This window comes from Elaeis guineensis, chromosome 3 (genome assembly GCF_000442705.2).
Source record: "Elaeis guineensis isolate ETL-2024a chromosome 3, EG11, whole genome shotgun sequence".
NCBI classification, from domain to species: domain Eukaryota; kingdom Viridiplantae; phylum Streptophyta; class Magnoliopsida; order Arecales; family Arecaceae; genus Elaeis; species Elaeis guineensis.
This window is the reverse complement of record NC_025995.2, coordinates 60,816,422-60,837,025: the sequence shown is the minus strand read 5'-3', so window position 1 is coordinate 60,837,025 and position 20,604 is coordinate 60,816,422. Positions and strand designations below refer to the sequence as shown.

The 20,604-nt window shown below is 35.3% G+C and overlaps 1 protein-coding gene across 3 annotated transcripts in view; it reads right to left on the bottom strand.

Annotated features, from left to right (window-relative positions):
* LOC105035615 (transcription factor TGA2.2) overlaps positions 1-16,889 on the bottom strand; it is a 110,366-nt gene extending 93,477 nt beyond the window's left edge. The window contains exons 1-8 of one of the 3 annotated variants that reach the window (XM_073253790.1): positions 16,645-16,889; positions 16,492-16,550; positions 16,321-16,403; positions 16,042-16,212; positions 15,870-15,947; positions 15,738-15,797; positions 13,092-13,169; positions 12,932-12,989 (exon numbers count right to left, since the gene is read on the bottom strand). In XM_073253790.1, the coding sequence (XP_073109891.1) occupies positions 12,932-12,989; positions 13,092-13,169; positions 15,738-15,797; positions 15,870-15,947; positions 16,042-16,212; positions 16,321-16,403; positions 16,492-16,550; positions 16,645-16,748 (691 nt within the window). In that variant the 5' untranslated portion in view covers positions 16,749-16,889. The remainder of the gene's footprint in view (positions 1-12,931; positions 12,990-13,091; positions 13,170-15,737; positions 15,798-15,869; positions 15,948-16,041; positions 16,213-16,320; positions 16,404-16,491; positions 16,551-16,644) is intronic. The other 2 variants (XM_073253791.1, XM_073253792.1) reach the window with 2 other exon arrangements.
* Between the last annotated feature and the right edge of the window lie 3,715 nt (positions 16,890-20,604).

Here is a 20,604-nt window from a genome sequence, read left to right as displayed (position 1 = left end):
TCCTGTGCTATCAGCTTAGGTTCGGACCTATGAGGTCACACACACATTAGAGTTCACGATCCGATCGGATAGTTGATCAACGATTAAGAATCATTCTAAGGTTAAACGATCAATATGATTGACATTTAACCTAGTGCAAGTGTTGCAGGAGGATCGATTAGCAATTCAATTGCTAACTGGCTTAATTTGATTAAGCCAATGGACTGAGATTAAGTCTAATTGAATATGATTTAATTAGATTTGATTTGGACTTGATTGGACCAAATTCAATTGGTTTATTGGATAAGCCAAATGCAAGGAAAAACTAGTCCTAATTCAAATAGGACTTGAATCAACCTAATTTCTAATTTAATTAAAAAAATTAATCAGATTTAAATCTAATTTAATCTGATTAAATTAGGCTCTTAATTGGGTTAAGACCTATTTTAATTAGATTAATTTGATTTTGATTTGATTTGGTTTGAGAAACCAAATTTGAATAAGTCATAGATTGAATCCTAGTCTTACTAGAATTCTACCTTGCGCCACCTTAGCCCGTCACACCCACTCTCTCTTATCCCACGCCCACTCTCTCTTATTTTGTGCAACAAAACCCTCTCTCCCAAGTCTTCACGCATGCCCAAAATTTTTTTTTCTCTCTTACATGAAATGTAGTTGTGGACCAAGTCAAAGTAGGAATTAGTTTGAATTTCAAATTTTATGAGATAGAGTTTTAGGAAACCAAAACTCTTTCCTTGTGGCACTGATTTTAACCAAATTTTTTTTTGAGATTTTCATGACTTTTATGGCACATAATATGCACCCTTTGCTAGTGATCCACGATAGAAAAAGAAGGGACGCCCAAGAGTTGGGCGCCCCTTGTCTTGTCTTGTTTGAATAATCCTTGACTAGGTATTTGACCTAGACAAGGGCTCTTCATATCTCTCTATTTAAAACGAATTTTTTCATGAAATTTTCATGGAACACAGAGCATTGAGAGACCTTTGGGGCGTCCAAAAATCAAGGAGAAAGAGTCTTGGGGCGTGGAGATCTAATAGACACAAAACTAGTTATCTGGGTTAGAGCAAAGAGAAAAAGAAGAAGATCTTCTTCTAGAGTTGCTAGGTTCATCTCTTCTCTTCCTCCATCTGTAAGTTTTCTGATAGTGTCTCATCTAAAACTCCTACTTCTCATCTTTGGAAGAGTCCAAATCAAGGAGGCATCTGATCGACTATCGAAGAAGGATCAGCGCAGTACTAGCATATTGTGTTGATTTTCTGGACCAAGACTTCTGATCGTGATTCGTGGGCTCGTATGGACGACTCCTAGAGGTTGGATGCGTGTGCGGCTCGCAACATCATCCTCAAGTCCGGATCAGCAAAGTTAGAATGTCTAACTTGCAAGGTAATAGATCTGATCTATTATATTTTACATACATTAGATGTAGTATAGAAACATGTTGATATGATCAACATGCAGTTCTTGCTCTTTATATTTCATTTTCTGATTTAATGCCATGTAATAATCATGCAATAGGATCTTAGATCTAGGGATTCTCTGATTTTACAAGATAAATTTTGATTTATTTTAGTCTTCCACTGCCTGATCTTGAAATAACCCTGAAACCCTAGCTCTGGTTCCATCAATATGAGTGAGGCTAATATGTCTCTTTTGAGCAAATGGAATCTATTGTGGTCAGAAAGTCAGGAAGCTCAACTTTTATGAGCATTGTCTATGGAAAGAAGTGTAGAGCGAAGTTCAGCATAGCAGTCGACAGGATAAAGGACATATTAGATTATATCCATTTTAATCTTTGGGGCCTGCACCTTTTCAATCTAAAGGTGGTTCTCGATATTTATTGACTTTCATCGATGATTTTTCAAGAAGAATTTGGATATACTTTCTAAAACACAAGAATAAAATCTCTCACTTTTAAGAAATAGAAAATATTTTTTGAAAAACAATGCAACAAGAAAATCAAGAGATTGAGAACTAATAATGGCATGGAGTTTTATGAGGGTCAATTTAATGAGTTCTGTGAGATTGAAGACACTGTGAGACACCACAATAGAATGGTATTGCAGAATATATGAATAGAACTTTTTTAAAAAGAATATGATGTATACTTTCTCAATCTGATTTATATCGGGATTTTTGGACTGAAGCTGTTAACATGACTTGTTACTTGATGAATAAATCTCCATCCACTGCTATTAAGATGAAAATTCCTATTGATATATCATCTAGCACACATGCTAATTGTTTTATTTTTAAGATATTTAGTTGTCAGGCTTATGCACATATCAGTAATAGTAAACTTGGAGAAAGCAGACAGAAATGTATGTTCCTTAATTATCAATCTAGAGTGAAAGGCCACAAATTATGGTGTGTTAAGTCTAGTTCACAAAGATTTATGATCAATAAAGATGTTAAATTTTATGAAAAGACTATGCTTCATTTAAGTAAGAGTCAGTTGCTATAGATAAAGATCATGATGTTGATAAGCAATTAGAGCTTGAGGTTAGACCTTCAATTCATCCATCACAGAATAATACTTCAATTCAGCCAATTCAAGGTGATGAGCCTGAGATTTTTGATAAGAGATACCCCGCAAGAGCAGCAGTACACCATAGCCACCGATAGATCCAGACAAATTAGACCCCCTTAAAGATATGGATATATAAATTATCTCTTTTTCTTTGTCTACGAGAGAGTCTATTAAGGTTCAAGATTCTATTAGTTATCATGAGACCATCACTAACAACGAGTGATCTATTGCTATGAGTGAGAAAATTTGAGTCTTTTCATAAGAATCAGACATGGAAGCTTGTGATACCACCACAAGGTCAGAAGATTGTCAGGTACACAAGTTATCAAGAAAGAAATCCCATAGGTCAAGGTTCAAAGCACGCTTGGTTGCACATGGCTACGATTAGAGAGAAGGTATAGGCTTTCATGAAGTTTTTTCTCCTTTGTGAAACATAGCTCTATTTGTGTGTTTTGGTTGCCATTATTGTATTGTTTGATTTAGAACTTGAGCAGCTTGATGTCAAGACAACTTTCTTAAAAAATGAGCTTGAGGAACCAGTTTACATGTAGCAGCCAGAGGATCCAAGTGTTTATTGTTCAGGGTAAAGAGAACCATATTTGCTTATTAAAAAAATCATTGTATGGTTTGAATCAATCTCTAAGACAGTAGTATAAACGATTTGATGTATTTATACTTGGGCATGATTACTTTTAGAGTGACTATGACATTTGTGTCTATCATAGGAGGCTTGCAGATTAATCTTTTCTCTATTTGTTACTTTATATTGATGACATGCTTATTGCAGCAATGAATACATCTGAGATTAAAAAGTTAAAGGCTCAACTTAGCAGTGAATTTGAATTGAAGGACTTGAGTGCAGCAAAGATGATTTTGGGTATAAAGATTCACAGGGTTGATGCACCGACAGATTGTTCTTGTCACAAAAAAATTATATTATGAAAGTGTTTGAGTATTTTGGTATACAGGATTGCAATCTAGTGAGTACTCTACCTGGAGCACATTTTAGACTTTCAACTACTTGTCTCCACAAACAAATGAGAAGCACATGTCACTGTTCCATATGCTAGTGTGATACGATCGTGATGTTGTCGTTAGGACACCGTGATTATCAATCAAATTCCGACTTCAATAAAAATTAAAAATACATAAAAAGTAGTGAGTCGGATCGAATCCACAGAGAAGGCAGGATTTTAATTTGAAATCTTTAATTTTTGTAAAAAAAATAAAATTTTGATGAAAGTAATTTAAGTCGAAAAATAAAAATTAAAAGTATAAAAAATAAATCGGGTACTAAGATCTACTATTTAGATCCTAGTATTTACTTGTAATAAAAATAAATAACAAAAATTTAAAGTGCATAAAATAAATTGATACTAATATCTACTAACTAGATTCTAGCATCTACTTGCAAAAAATAAAAGACAGAAATTTAAAGTGCAAGAAAATAAATTTTGCATTAATTGAAATTGAAATTCAAGTACAAAAAATTTAAAAAGAACAACAAAATAAAAAAAATAAAACTGTAACGAGGATCTGAAGTGGATCAGCCAAACCTCGTCGGAAAGATGGTTGATGATCTCTCCTTCTTCCGTCGTACTCCGTAGAGCGAACCGACTTTTCTCCTTCTTCTTCTTGGGTCTTTAAAGCTATTTTATTTTTTTCTCTATTTTTTTCCTCACTTTCTACTGATTTTTTTTGCTTCCTAGACTTATTCCCGGATTCCCTATTTATAAGTGAATTTTTCATATTTTTTTGATAGGAAAAGGTGTCCTAAAACCTTTAAAAATCATTTTAATCTCCTAAAAATATTCCTGGCCATCGGATCAAGCTTGAACCGTCCAGATCTGCCCGAAAAATCAATGTTTTAATCCGAATCAAAGTCGGATCGAATGTCAGCCATCCGATCTGGGTTCTGATGAAGTTCTGGCTGTCGTATCGCGCAAAAGATCTATTCAAAGTCGGGAACGTTCTCAACCGTCCGATCGCTTGATGGATCGCTTCTAGGCCGTCGGATCGCGCAAATCCTCTTCTTATAAACCGGCAGCAAACGTGGACCGTCGAATCTGGGTCGGAATGGATGTCAGCTGTTGGATCGCGTACAGAATCCTTCTCTCGCTGTGAGCCGCCTTGTGGACCGCGTGAAATTTCCTGTGGACCGTGCCCTGATTTCGTGGACTGACCGGCTGGTCCACCGTGCACCAAAGGTAATAAAAATTATTTTTTAGGATATTTTGACTTGATTTTTTGCTTCAATTTTTGCCTGAAAAATAAGAAAAAATATGCATTAAATTCTTCCAAAATTTTTCATTATTTTAATACTTAAATTGCTCAATTAAATTAACATCTATTTTTCATAAATATTCTCTAATTTCATATTTTTTTTAAAATTATTTATTTTTGCAAAAAAATTCAATTTGTTCATAAAATTAGGTTTTTTAGAAGATGTTAGCACCATAAATTATCAAAAATACCTACAATAAATACAAAAATATACCACTTATCGCACCCCCCAACTTGAACTTTGCTCGTCCTCGAGTAAAAAAAAAAATTTAAAATTAAGTACTGTTTAACTTAAAGTTTCAAATTTCACCAAACAATTTTCAAAAGGACCACTAATATTCAGTAGAGAGTAAATGAGATATATCATTAGGATATTAATACTAGTCAATATAAGAGTTAAACTAAGAACACTAAATTTTTTGTGAATTTTTCTAAATTATTCCTACCTTTATCTCCAAATCATTCACCTTCATATGAACAAGTATATTGTTACTTCCGTTCTTCATTTGTTGAACCCCTTTTTTTTCTCTTTTTTTTAAATATTGTACCGCTATTGAATGTCTTAACCCTTTAAGCTTTTTTTGATCCATGTAGCGAGTTTTCAATCAATGACTCCTAAATCAGATGGCTTTAGGGCACTAGATATAGAATACCCCTCGGACCTACTTGCTCGAATCAAACAGACTACGAGTTAAAACTAGCTTTACAACAAACCTTCTTTGCCCTTCATATCTTTTGATGCGAAACTCAATGCTTGCTTAGGCAAAAAGGCCCGATTACTCAGCATAAAGTACTTGAAATTTTTTTTTATATATATGAAAAAACATATAGTTACCCTACATAAGCCCATAAAAAGTTAACTCTTCTTTAATGCTGGTAGAAAAATTTAGAAATGCTCAAAGAAAACTGTTTAAGTTCTAAACTTAACTCTTTATTGAGTTTTCTTAATACTTGATCCCTCAATATCTCATAAACTCTCTAATCTGTACATCAATTTTCTTTTAAAAATGCTTGGTTTAACTTGATTCTTAAGTATAATCAGATGCTTAAATACTAAATACTAACTTACTTGAGGACTTTAAAAATTTAAAAATTTTTATTATCCCCCCAACTTAATCCACATTGTCCTCAATGGAGTAGAAAAAATGAAGGGTGCATGTAAAGAGAAAGAAAAAAAGAGAGATTATCTGATCTAGAAGTCTTTTCAAAATTGATTCTCCCCCCAACTCAGCCAATATTGTCTTTAGATCCCTAAAAGATACTAAGTAAGACTCGATTATCCTAAACAAAATACAAAAGAGAGCAAAAGTAAAAGCAAAAACTGAAAACTGGGTTGCCTCCCAGAAAGCGCTAAATTTACCGTCTTCAGCCAGACCATGCCGATTCTCTTACCTATCCCGTGTCAAATATTGGACTGACAAATTCCAATGGTTTTGGATTGCCAATCTTAGGAAGATGGCTTATAATAAATTTCAGTATTTTGTTGCCAATCCTCAGAATGTATTTTATATCCTCCTTAATTTTAGAAAGATAATTCACAAACCCTTGTTTATCAAGAATTTCTCCTATTTATTCTTCTAAAATGCTCATGAATTGAATTTTTGGATTAAGAGTTGAGTTTGAAGTAATGGGTGCTGAAAGAGTGTCAGTTGATTCTAAACATGTATACTCAGATGTAGTCAAAGATGACTTCAGTTCTGGAAGAGGTGATAATTCTAGAGTAGAAGAACCGACTTCTATAGCTGAAGAAAACGAAATTTTTGATTTATATATCTCGGATAACTCATTCGCTCTCTTCTTTTTATCACTTAGATCAGTAACAGTACTAAGCTCAAGTTCTTCTATTGGGTTAGCTTCAATACTAACCTCTTCTTCCAAATTCATATTTTGGCTAGCATCAGTACTAGCCTCACTCATCTGGTCTTAATATGGGTCCTTAAAAATCCTATCACTTTTAAGCTCAGAAATTGTATCGTTACTTTCAAATTGGGGATTTTTAGGTGGGACATTGGATTGATGACTAGGTCCAGATGATTGGTGGATGGATGGGTCATTTTCAAAATTCGGTATTGGTTCGTTTGGTAATTGACCTAATTCTCTCCTCATGGTAGATTCAGTTAATTGATCTATTTATGCTTCTAGCCTAATGAAGGATTGCTGTTGGGTCATGATCATTTGTTGAAGTTGGCTAAATCTATCGTCGGCTAGATTGGTCTGTTGAGGAGGTGGGTATAACGACTGATTGTAATAGGATGGCTGGATAGACTGACTAGGCTGACCATTATTATAGGCATAATTTTGGTATTGGAGCCCATTCTGAAAGTTCTGCACAGAAAAAATTTGAGTCTTAGCCTGAGTCTATTGGGATCTCCAAGAAAAATTAGAGTGGTTCCTCCAATTTTGGTTATATGTGTTTAAGAATAAATCATTAATAGGACTAGAGTAACTTTGAGTAGTTTGAACTTGTTCTTGGATGAAAGATGGAAACTGTGCAGTCATGGGACATTCACTCACATGATGGGCTGGACTAGCACAGATAGAACAAATCTCCTGATAATTGAAAGGTTGTGCATATTGCACAGGAGATTGTAGATCTAAGACTAGGTATTTATTTATAAGAAGGTCGACTTTATCTAATTTTTGGGCTAACAGGTTCAAATCGACCTTAGGACTAGAATCTGAGAACATTGATGGTTCTTAGAATTTTCAACTATTTGATTATTAGGTGTAACATGGATCAGCCGTTTAATTTCAGAATTGGATTTAACTAGATCAGAATAAAAAAATTATACCATGCATGTATCAGTGCAAATCCTAATATGTGATTGAATTTATTTTTTTTTTTAAAGAAGGAGAAAGAAAAGAGAAGAGAAAGAAGGAGAAAAGTTCTAAAGGTGAGATCCTTAAGAAAAACCTAAACCTAAAGATGAAAGATGAGAAGAATTAGTTATGGTTCAGTATTAATTATAATCAAGTTAGCAAACAATTAAATCTAGATACCTACCGATTTTTTAGACCTAATAGTTTGATGTAAAGTGGCTTAGCTTAGATACAAATTGGGTTTGTTCTCACTTCCTTCAACTAGCCAGGTAAGAGGTGGAGTCATGGGGGTCCTCCCGTTGCTTGTCTTAGACACCAATTGAATTGGCCAGATAAGCTAATGGAACCAATTAAATAACCATGAGTCCACTTAGGCAGAGCCTTTGTAATCTTTTGCCTTAGACACCAGTTTCAAAGGTGAGTCCAAACTTACTTTGCACTTGACCTCACCACAATACTCAAACTGAACTCAATTGATTCTAGGGATCAACATCTACTGAATTTTAATTAGATTAGGGTTAATGCAGGATGCTGATTGGTTGTTTTTGGGCTAAGGAAGGATGATGAAATCCCCATCTTATCTTGTTATGAGTGTTGCCCTTAAATTGATTTGAGATGAATATGCACAATCAATTTCAAATAAGAGGATTCTATGCAATTAAATTAGATGCATGAAATTAATCAAATTTGAAAGCTTACCGTCTCCAGTGATTACCAAAAGAAATTCTAAGATGATGAAAGTTTCTAACAATTAAGTTTCTACTCTTGTCATGTAATTTTTATTAGGTTTATGTGGGTGAATTTTAGGTTAATTTGAAAAAAAATAGTAATTAATACTAAAACATAGTTAGGGTTAGAGTTAGGATTGATCTCACCAAGCAAAATTGGAAGCTTTCTCTCTTTCTTTTTTTTCTGAATTTTTTTTCTATAAAAAAAATTTAAAAAAAAAGTTAGTAAGCTATATTTACAAAAAAATTAAAAAAATCAAACATTAAAATTGGTGCCTTCCCCAGCAACGACGCTACAAAATATTGTCATTAGGATACCGTGATTATCAATCAAATTTCGACTTCAATAAAAATTAAAAATACATAAATAGTGAGTCGGGTCGAATCTACAGAGAAGGCAGAATTTTAATTTGAAATCTTTGATTTTTGTAAAAAAAATAAAATTTTGATGAAAGTAATTTAAGTCGGAAAACAAAAATTAAAAATGCGAAAAATAAATCGGGTACTAAAATCTACTATTTAGATCCTAGTATCTACTTGTAATAAAAATAAATAACAGAAACTTAAAGTGCATAAAATAAATTGGTACTAAGATCTACTAATTAAATCCTAGCATCTACTTGCAAAAAATAAAAGATAGAAATTTAAAGTGCAAGAAAATAAATTTTGCATTAATTGAAATTGAAATTCAAGTACAAAAAATTTAAAAAGAACAGTAAAATAAAAAAATAAAATTATAATAAGGATCTAAAGTTGATCAGCCAAGCCTCGTCGGAAAGATGGTTGATGATCTCTCCTTCATCCGTCGTACTCTGTAGAGCGAACCAGCTTTTCTCCTTCTCCTTGAGTCCCTAAAGTTATTTTATTTTTCTCTATTTTTTCCTCACTTTCTACTGATTTTTCTGCTCCCTAGACTTATTCCCGGACTCCCTATTTATAGGTGAATTTTTCATATTTTTTTGGTAGGAAAAGGAGTCCTAAAATCCTTAGAAATCATTTTAATCTCCTAAGAATATTCCTGGCTATCGGATCAGGCTTGAACCATCCAGATCTGCCCAAAAAATCAATGTTTTAATTCGAATCAAAGTCGGATCGAATGTCAGCCATCCGATCTGGATTCTGATGAAGTTCTGCCCGTCGGATCGCGCAAAAGATCTCCTATCCAAAGTCGGGAACGTCCTCATCCGTCCGATCGCTTGATGGATCGCTTCTGGGCCATCGGATCGCACAAATCCTCTTCTTACAAACCGACAACAAACGTGAACCGTCAGATCTGGATCGCGATGGATGTCAGTCGTTGGATCGCATCCAGAATTCTTCTCTCACTGTGAGCCGCGCCTGTGGACCGCGTGAAGTTTTTTGTGGATGCGCCCTAATTTCGTGGACCGACCGGCCGGTCCACCGTGCACCGAAGGTAATAAAAATTATTTTTTAGGATATTTTGGCTTGATTTTTTGCTCCAATTTTTGCCTGAAAAATAAAAAAAAATATGTATTAAATTCTTCCATAATTTTTCATTATTTTGGTACTTAAATTGCTCAATTAAATTAACATCTATTTTTCATAAATATTCTCTAATTTTATATTTTTTTAAAATTATTTATTTTTGTAAGAAAATTCAATTTAGTCATGAAATTAGATTTTTTTTAGAAGATGTTAGCACCATAAATTATCAAAAATACCTACAATAAATACAAAAATATACCACTTATCATAGTGCCATTGGGAGTATCATGTATGCTATAGTTTGCACACTTCTAGATATCTCACAAACTGTCAGCATCATTAGCAGATAGATGACATCCAGGCAAGATCTATTGACAGCCTGTTAAATAGATCTTACGCTATTTGAGAGACCAGAAATGTTGGTTTCGTATATGATCAGGGTTCTGATACTTATCACAGTGTTATTGGTTATGGGGACTATGATTATGCAGGTGACTTAGACCGAAGGTCTTTGACAGGCTATATCTTCATTCTCTCATATTGTGCCATCAGTTAGAAAGCAACTTTACGATCTACTGGACCCTTAGGAATATTATTGGAGAAGATGAAGAGAAGTTCACTATTTTGTGTTGTAGCTTGATGGGATTCAAACCAAGATAGAGATTGGTTAAGTGTGGCTTCACTTTTGATGTGACCCATGATACATACTCGATTTAGACTTTAGTTAGCCCATTTGGATATTTTGCTCTTTTATTATTATTTTAGGATTGGTGACTATATATGTATATATGTATATGTGTATGCGTATGTGTTTGTTTGTTTGTTTATTTATCGCAATCACGTCTTTTGTTGTTTAAGAGCCATCTTTTGTTATTTGAGCACTCTTTATACTCCATCTTTTGGTATAATAAAATCTCTCCCAATCTTCTCTCATGGATGTGAGCCAAAGGCCAAACTACATAAATCACCATGTTTTATTTTTCCCATGTATGATGACTTATTATTATTTCAGATTTCATATTAATCAATAGATAATCTTGCAACAGTGTCATCAAAGGTTGCTACCTATGTTCCTAGGTTGTCCTGTCTGTGTTTTGGCCATATTACCGAGGGGCCTGCAACTATCATGATTCACAGGCATGGCAACCTACTATATGCCTGCATCAGCAATTGATTGCCTAATGACTGCATGGTGCAGAGGCTACCGATTGGCTAATGATCCACTACCTCAAACTAGCCTAGTAATTTAAATAAAATTAATTGTGATATGATGACAAAATGACCCTCCATTTAGAATTCTCCTGATTTTCTCCAAATATTACTTTATTGAGAGAAGCAAATGAAGTGCATAATCTAAAATAAATCTATCTATTCAACATATTTTGTTAATTGGATCACAACCACAATCAAATACTCTTTTTTTTTCCTCTTTAGTAATTTGGAATCTATATGTGAAACATATACTTGCAATATTTAAGCATGTACAAAAAGTTACTCCTATAACAATAACCTGAAAATAAGAGATGCTCAGCATATTAACATACCCTTCAGTTGTTTGGGCTGCATGAATAAGAGATCGAAAAAGTCATAAACACTATAAGCTCATACTTGCAAGAATGATTTTCTGAAGACTGCATTCATAGTATTGAATATAGAGAAGAAAAGCATAGCCAGGTGTAGTCAATATTTTACAATATAATATATTCTAATATTTTCTTAAATTTAATTTTTTTGATATTGATATATAATGAATGTAGCGTAGAACACAAGAATATGTAGGAACAAGCTATTTATTTAGTCCCAAGGTTTAAAATATTGATATTTGAGACAGTGCGATACCACCACAATTCTAGAGATGGTCATGTCTCGATGCATGTGGAGGTTTTTTTTTTTTAACATCTTTTCAGTTTTAAAGTTTTGTCAAAATAAATTCTTAATGCATTTGTTTTTTGTTCTTTTCCATGTTCAAGTGGTCTTTTAGGCAATGGTAATGTATATGGTTTCAAGTGTGGTTTCAACAATATTTGAAAAAAATTACCAACAAATATAAGTGAAACAACACCCACCATCGTTACTTTATATATTTTTCCTTGCCTGAATTGAAGCCTTTTTGATGGGATAATTTTAAATTGATCCCAATTTTGGGTCTATGTTCTGATGCCTCCAAACATGCTCAAAATTCATCCAAATTATGAAACAATTTAGGAGCATGTGCATAACAAAGTGAATATATGCTTCAAATTTTCTTTTTGAATTTTGATCACTTCTATAATTAATTTGATCTAAAAATATAATTCTATAAAAATAAAATATACATTGGCTACCACATATTTGAATTTCATGCCAACTAGAAAAATTTGACATGAGTTTCCCCTTTTTTTAAAACCAATTAGTGGCAAAAGGAAAATGGATTGAGGAAGCCTTACCAGATGGATGATGTTTCCTAGTCAGGAAGGCTAGATCAAGGACAAGCCGAATCTGCCTCCTCATCTTCCATTTTCTCCCACCTTCTCTGTCCCTCTTTATCAATCTCCTCCCACAACAAACCAGAAAGCAAAGCCAAAAAGAAAGGAAAGCATAGGCCCACCATGCACTCTTTCATCTTTTGTTCAAATGAGGTGACCTGGTCAGGTTCCGCCTGGTGCCAACTTAACTAGCCTTGCTATCAGCCTGTTCAATTAATTTTGGCCAGGTCAGGCCGGATGTCTTGATCTAGTCAAGACACCCTGTTTTACTGTTGGATCAGTATAGTAACAATACCATCCTGTTTTGGCAGGTCATTAAACATTGCTTAATCCTTTTTCTTTGCAGTTTCAGTAATGTGATTAAGCATTCTTTTGCATTGCAACCACAATGTACCCTAGAGAAATATCAAATATAACCAAGAAGATATGAACAAAAACACAAGGTCAGTGATCACCAATAAGGTCAGATACAATAAGATGAGGACATAGACAATGATTGTGGTTATTTTGTGGCAAAAGCAAATCAAGCACTGTTATGCAGCAAAAAGTATATAGAACTTTCATAAAATAGAAATCAACGTGACCAATAGTGGTTACAGATCAAAACTAGTCCACAGAATTTCAGCAATTTATGAAAGAATATTATTTGCCAAGGAACATACCATTTCCTCCAACTGAATAACTATGGTCTCCCAAGAATCCGCCTGCAATAAAGATTCCCTGCATGGTCGGAAGAATATAGATTTCATCTTTGTTTCTTAGAAAAGCAATTCGACCATTTAGTGCTAATCAAAAAAGAAAAAGAAATAGTACTCATCATGCCTGTTGTCGTGCTCGTTGAAGCTCCTGCTCAAGTTGTATCAACTTCAAACGGCTACTCTCTAGCTGCTGAACATATGCCTGTATATGATGTAGAAGCCTATCAATCATATAAATAAACACACATGCATGCAAACACACATGTGCACACACCCACACATCTAATTGTAAATTACCATCAATGAACAATGATTACTAAGAAAGAAATGAAGGAAAGAACAGTTTTATGATACCTGTACAGTGAAAGGAAAACAGGCACAAAGTACATGAAAAGACAGAACATAAAAAAGTAAGCATTATCACATCAAAATTGATTCAGAAAATTAAGTTTCGTGCTGCCATTGGTTTGTGTCAAAAGCTAGTTGAACCCAGGTCATTTTTGGTTTTTGTGACTCTTTCCAAACCCTTCAACCTATACTACTCTCACCTTCATGGGGTTTTTCAGAGTGTACGAGCAAACCTTCTTGTATGATTCATTAATTTTTATATCTACTCTTTCATCCCCCAGCATTCCTGTATCTCATTAGTCCCTTAATCTATGATCTTAACTTTACGGCATATCAACTTTGAAAACCTCACCATGATTGGGAAATTTTCACACTTCTCACCAACCAATGTTCTTCTTTACAAAAGGTGGTCCTATAATTGTAATTTAAAGTTTGTTTACTGATCTATGTATTCAACGATTGCATAACACCGTATAATGACAACTCTGTTTCACTAACACTGATTTAATCTTATTAGATCCATATTTGTGCACCTCCATTTTATGGAACAAGTCTAGGTGGAAAAAACAATTTATTTAATAAATTTCGCTTGTTAATTCCAATGAAGAATGCAACTCTCACATTTTGTGGTTGCACTTCTTGCACTCCACATATTCTCTAGAAATTGAGGTATTAATTTCATGTTCCTCCCCCACTCCATGTATTGAAATAGCAGTGATCACTACACATATAGATGTATGTTTGCATACACATGCATACATACACATATATAAAGGGTTAGAATAAACAACAAACATTAAATCATAGGTAAAATCATAGGTAAGATTTTCAAGTGGATTACTTTAGGGCATTCCAAATTTTTGTTTCTGTTACACTATGCTCTTACGAAAATCTTCAAATCAAGAAGACAAACAAGGCCAACAATTACGAATATGAATTTTCCTCTCCAAAAAGTCTTAAAGTTCCTTTTCGAGCTTAAGATTATTTTCAATCTATGTTTAAATGCACAAAGGAGTTGCCTTTGGAGTTAGATTTGGCATTTAATAGCGAAGTTGAACAAAATGTGCATATGAAAGGAAGGCATGATGCTTTAGCCAAATGAAAGGCCTAAGTAATCAATAAATAAAGGTAACATGTGGAAGCTAATAGAATTGTCTAGCCTCTTTTCCTTCATCAATCATTTGTTTAATATTCTAGGTTAATTTGGTTCCCTCATGAGTACTAGGTTTGAGGATGAGCACCATACAACAAACACAACTAATGTAAATGAATTTTGATAAATCTAAAATATTCACTAAATATGCGGTAAAAACTGCTTAATGTTTGAGATGAGATTAGGGTGGGTGCAAATTTGAGTAGCATCAAAATAGTCTACGTTCTTCTATTGACAAAACTAAAACTAGGATTAATTGAACACAAAATCGAGTACATTTATGTTTCCTGCAATCTAAAGAGTTAAATCAATTTGCATTGTTCATGTGGAAGTAAAATCCATAAGGGTATCCCAAAAAACAGAACAAACTATGACGATTGAATATCCAGCTTGACTTTTGTCCATAAAATCCAAGAGATCGCTACTGGTGAATATCAGTTATCTTCTTACTTCTTTCTTCCTCCCTCCTATGTATCATATTATCTTTGCTGCTTACCTTGCAACTCAACAGCTAATAGTGATTAACTAATCTTGCTGGAATCTTCAGATGGTGAAATGTATATCTCCCCGACAGAAAAAAAAAAAAAGGAAAATGTTTGCAGCTATGTCTGTTAACATGAAGATAGCTGAAGATAATGACTCATTATCTGAAAATGACCCCGAGCTACATACTCCTAATCTCCATTCCCAGAGGGTAAGGGGCATACTCTAAGAAATAACAATTGCAGGATAGCTGATGTTTCCAAGACATTCCCACATCACAGGCAGATCAGTTAATTTGGCAGCTCTGCTGCCAGATCTTCTATAGCTAGCAGCATCTAACATTCTTTTATTGCTTCATTTTCCCTTCCTTGGATTTTTTTTTTTTTGTGGCGTGCGATTTGGCAAATCGTGCATGAAATTTGTTTTCCCTTCGCCAATGGTGCTTGTGTGAGACATTCATTCTTCTTGTTACTGTCCATGATTAATTTTTCATCTTTAATAAGTCTAGTTATCACCATAGTGAAAATAAGTTTCTTTATTAATTGTCACAACCCAAGCGATTGTCACATTTATACACAAAAGAAAAAGTTGAGGATAGAAACTTAGAAAAGATACATCCATAATAATTCGCACTTCACTACTGCAATAGAACACGAACTAGCTCTACATTGCAACCACCAACACATTCCTTAAAACCTTCATGATCTCGTTTTGTTGCCAGACTTCACCTACCATAATCTAGAAAAGAGTGTTCTGAAAAAGAGAAAGGAAAGGAAGAAAACTAACTTTTTTCCTCAAGCGGCTTTTCCGTGCAGCCTCGCGATTCTGAGCTAGCCTACGGAGTGTCTGCATGGAAGTTCATTGGAATCATTAGCTCCTTATCCATGCCAAAACATACACGAATTAAAAAGGCAGCACCTTCTGATCCCCTGTTTTCTCCCTCGACGCAGTAGATGAATCCAGACACACAATAGCTCCTTCTTGACTAAGTCCAATCTTAAGACAAGACCACCAAACAAATCCAAGAATAATTAAGCAAGCCCAAAGGACAATGCCGGGGAGCAAGAAGAGTCCAAAGTCAGAAGCTTACCGCCGGATTCCCTTCATCTGCGTCGACGTCGGTGGAGGTGTCTGTCCTCAGGCTGGTGACGACAACGCCAGAATCACCCCAGTTCTCGATTTGCCCCCTAGGGAAGGCCAACTTGCCCATGTCCAACTCCGCCCCGACCGCTGAAGCCGCCATGTCCAAACTCGCCATCCCCTGTTAGCACCATTAAAATCCCAACAAACCAAGAGCTAGATCACCCACATAATGAAACCCCTCAAAGCTTCTCAGAGGAAATGAAAGCCTAAGAAAATGTGGCCATACTGCATGGACTAACGCCCCAAACTGTAATGGAGAGGAGGGGACAGCGGTGAGATTGCTCGAAGACTTTGGGCTAAGAATGGGACCTTCCACATTTAAATACCAAACAAACAAACAACAAAGCTGAGTAATAGTAGAAGCAGCGTAAAAAGGAGGAGAAGGGTGAGGACATACTTCGGGTGAGGTCGAGAACTGCATCGCCGAGGTTGAATCCGGCCTGAGGCTGGTCTCCTCTGAAAAAATGCAACAAAAAGAAGTAGAGAGAGAGTTGGTGATAAGTGACACATAAGAAACGAGGAGAATAAGAATGTGATTCTGAGACACTACCGATGGAGGTGAGAGGAGTACATAGCGAAGGAGGAGAACAGGAGGACGATGAGAAGAGGAAGAGAAAGTACAGCGAGGAGGAACAGAGTGGAGGAGCTCGGCATGTTCTTCCCTTCTCCAAGGGAGGTGTTTTCTCCTGTTGCCTTTCTCTAAGCTCTCAGGCTATACGTCCATCAATAAGACTATCAATCAATCAATTCATCCGTCCGTCAGTCGAATCTATCCATCTATCGCCAGTTTTATGTGTTCCGGGGTGCGTATCATATTACGATATTGTCGTAAAACATTTATTAGTCTATTAAGAAGAGAGTAACGAGAGAGAGAGAGAGAGAGGGGGGAGGGAGAGAGGAACTGTGATGATAGAGAGAGAGAGGGGGGAGTGGGAGAGGGAGTTGCATGTCATGTGGGTGCGCGAATCGATTCAGGGAAGCGTGTATAGAACTGCGCGTCTCCTCGGATTATGATCGTCTGAGCGATAACTGCAATAATGGTGCAGCGGACGAAAGCCCGGGGGGACCTGCAAACAAATCCCGTTCGAGCTCGGAAAGTTGTCAGTGTATCGGTACGGACATTGTCTTGGCCTTTTCCTTGTGACCAGCGTTGCTGCGAGGCCGGACGTATGGAAATCCTTACTACACCCCGAGGTGACGCCACGTGCAAAAAGTTACCAGGTCAAATCAGATATATACACTACTGCAGTGCGAAACATCGGAGGGAGAGAAAAACCGTACCGAGGAACGTCAGCTCATCGACCAAGGGGTCCTTTAAGAGCGGTTGTTTTGTCTTTTGTTCAGTAGTTTTTATCTATTGTTTTTAATATCAAAGGTGCAGCTTACGTCCACCGCGATTGTTTCTTAACGATTACTTTCGTACATGTTTTGTATCTGGCTATCTGTGACTGTTTGCCAGTGGATTAGATATTTGATCAAAAGCAATCATAAAATCTCGAAATTCCTCTTATTGACTGTCTTGTTGGACACCTCAACGGGTGATTTAGTCGTAGTCTATCTCCAGAGGCCATCTAATCAGCGGCATGAATCCTGATTCTGGTTACGAAGGCCTCTTACGAAAGAACTTGTATCATGTCTCCGATCCAAAATTTTTAATCAAAAATTATAATAATTATTATATATTTATAAAAAAAAATTTCTATAACATACAAAATATTTTATCATACTATTCTAAAACAACAACGAAATAATTAGTCAATAATTTAAATCTAAAATATAACGATCTAAATTTTTTCTTTAATATCTTAATAAATTCAACAATGATTTATAGGTCTTACACCAAATTCAATAAGACTTTCAACCTAAAATAAAAGTATAAGGATTCTGCTTTTGATCACTCTTCCATTCATATCTTGTATCATCTTAATTTCTCAACATCTGTAAAAACAATAAAAATAGGAGGTAATGAGCTAGACAGCTCAGTAAGCAATAATCACTTTTCAACAGATTTCATCAGGCATTTAAGTAAATCATCATTTATAGAAAATAAGTATACAGAGTTCATCAATTCGAAATCAATTTCAATTATGCAACATAATTCATGCCAAATTCATTTCTTTTTCAAAAATTCAAGTTTCTTTCTAAATTTCAATTTCTTTCATTCTTAAATTCTTTTCGTCAACTATGAGCTATGACCATATTTTTCCTGTGGCAGGGTCATAATACCGCGTATCTGCTTGCGGTAAGCTGCGAATCATCTGGCAGCAAAGTCCTTCGGAACCGTTGGTCTCTCTGACGGTTTGTCGCTGGTCTCTCTGGCGACATGTCGCTGGTCTCACTGGCGACATAAACCCTCAGGACAATCAATTGCCAACGTATATGCCCCCATTGGCAGGGTCCTTTATATAGTCAGATTGTCAATTCATAATGTTTCTTATATCATAATTCTTCATAAATCATGCTTTCATATTCAAATTTCGATAATAAAACATATAAACATGTAGTATCGAAATCAATCAATGTAATGCATCATGAAATTAATATATTCAATCATGCTTCATCATAACATTTCAAATAAGATATTTTCATAACAAAATACCATTCATCCAATTCATGTATCGTTTCATAAATCATGTTAGAAAAATACATTATAATTTGCCGATAAATCTAGAAAAAGTGAAACATTACTTACCTCGAACGCATTCTAATAAATCCACATAATTCTATAAATTTTCTTCCAAAAATTTATTCGTAGATCATATCGTGATATCCCATGATCAAACATCCACAATCCTATACAGAATCAATTTCAATAATTAGAAAGAATACGAATACCATATTTCAACAGTTTAGATTGGGTCCGATCATCTAATTTCATCTAATCAAAATCTAATTATGACCTAAATGATCCAAAGTTTGACTGTCAGATCAAATCGAATTCGAAGTGATAGGACCGAGGTTTCTTCATCGATTTCATAACATCAAGTAGAGAGAGAAAATCAGAGGAGAGAGAATTCATGAGGTACAATTCAAATTGATCAGGTGACACAATCCAACATTACGGTTGGTCTAATATCTCAATTGGTGAAATCAACATGATCAAATCAAATCATGGCTAGATCGGAATCATGGATGATCAAATCTAAAGATTCATGGTCTGATTAAGGTGGGTGCTAGTACGCTGTCTGACAATCATAGATCAGGATTCTTCATTAAAATCAGATCAGGACTATTGAAAGAATTTCTTCATTGATAAATTGATCAAGAGAGAGAAATCGATCGAGAGAGAGAAATAATTTTAGAGAGAGAAAATCCTAGAAAGAAAAAATTTTAGAGAGAGAAAACTCATCTTGAACTCCTCAAACGATATGATTCAACAAATTCGATCGATCAGATCAAATTATGCTAAGATTATCATGTGGACAATTCAATAAGATCATGAGAAATAAAATCAAAAAATACTTGATCTGATCAAAGTGGATGTCGGTGTACCGTCCGACGATCACGGATCAAAAATCCATCACGAGGATCATTTAAATTCATCATCATTCTTCTCAAAATTCTAAAAATCTTAGGAGAGATAATCTAGAGAGAGGATTCTAGAGAGAGAAAGTAGAGAGAGAAAGTCCAATTCTAGAGAGAGAAAATACTAGTTCAGGTTGAAGAGAGAGAAACTCTCTTTCTCATATTTTATTATTTATATCATTATTTATTAATTAATTTAATAATTTTTTTCTTTTCTTTTCTTTTCTCTCTTTTTTTTTCTTTTTCTTCACGGAAGAGAGAGGAGAAAATCCTATTTATTATTATTATATTATTATCATTTTATTTTTCTTCTTTCTTTTTTTTTCCTTTTCCTTTTTCTTTTCTTTTTCTTCTTTTTCTTTTCTTTTTCTTTTCTTTTCCTTCTTCTTCTTTTCTTTTTCTTTTTCTTTTTCTTTTCCTTCTTCTTCTTCTTCTTTTTCTTTTCTTCTTCCCGTGGGCTTGTTTTGGGCTGAAACAGGGGACCTTGAGGTCCCCTCATTGGATGGCCGGCCGGCGGCGCAGCTAGCGTGGGGCGGCCGTCGGCAGGAGGGGGTGACTCGTCGATAAAAAGAGGGCCAAACCGATGGTCGGCGGTGACCACCGGCGACGGCAAAACGACAAAAAAAGAATATTCTTCCGCAACAAAATCCGGCGACTCCGGTCGCCGGCGAGCGTGCATATCGGCACGGGAAGGAAGGGGGAGAAGAGAGGAAGAGGAGGAGGCTTACCTCCATCACCGGCGAAGCTTTTCCGGCGAGAAATTGGACGGCACAGCGACGGGTCTCCGTGAAAAATTTCCGACGATTGCCGCCGTTTTGCCCCAGAATTTCTCGATGAGAGGAGAGAGGAGGGTTCTCCTCCTTAAGTAGAGCCGGAGGAAACTTGTTTCTGACTCCGATTAGGAGCCGGTGAACGGAGGAAGAAGACTCCCTTCGAGAGTTCTTCTCCTCTGTTTTTCTTCCTTTTTTTTTTTTGTTCTGGGCTT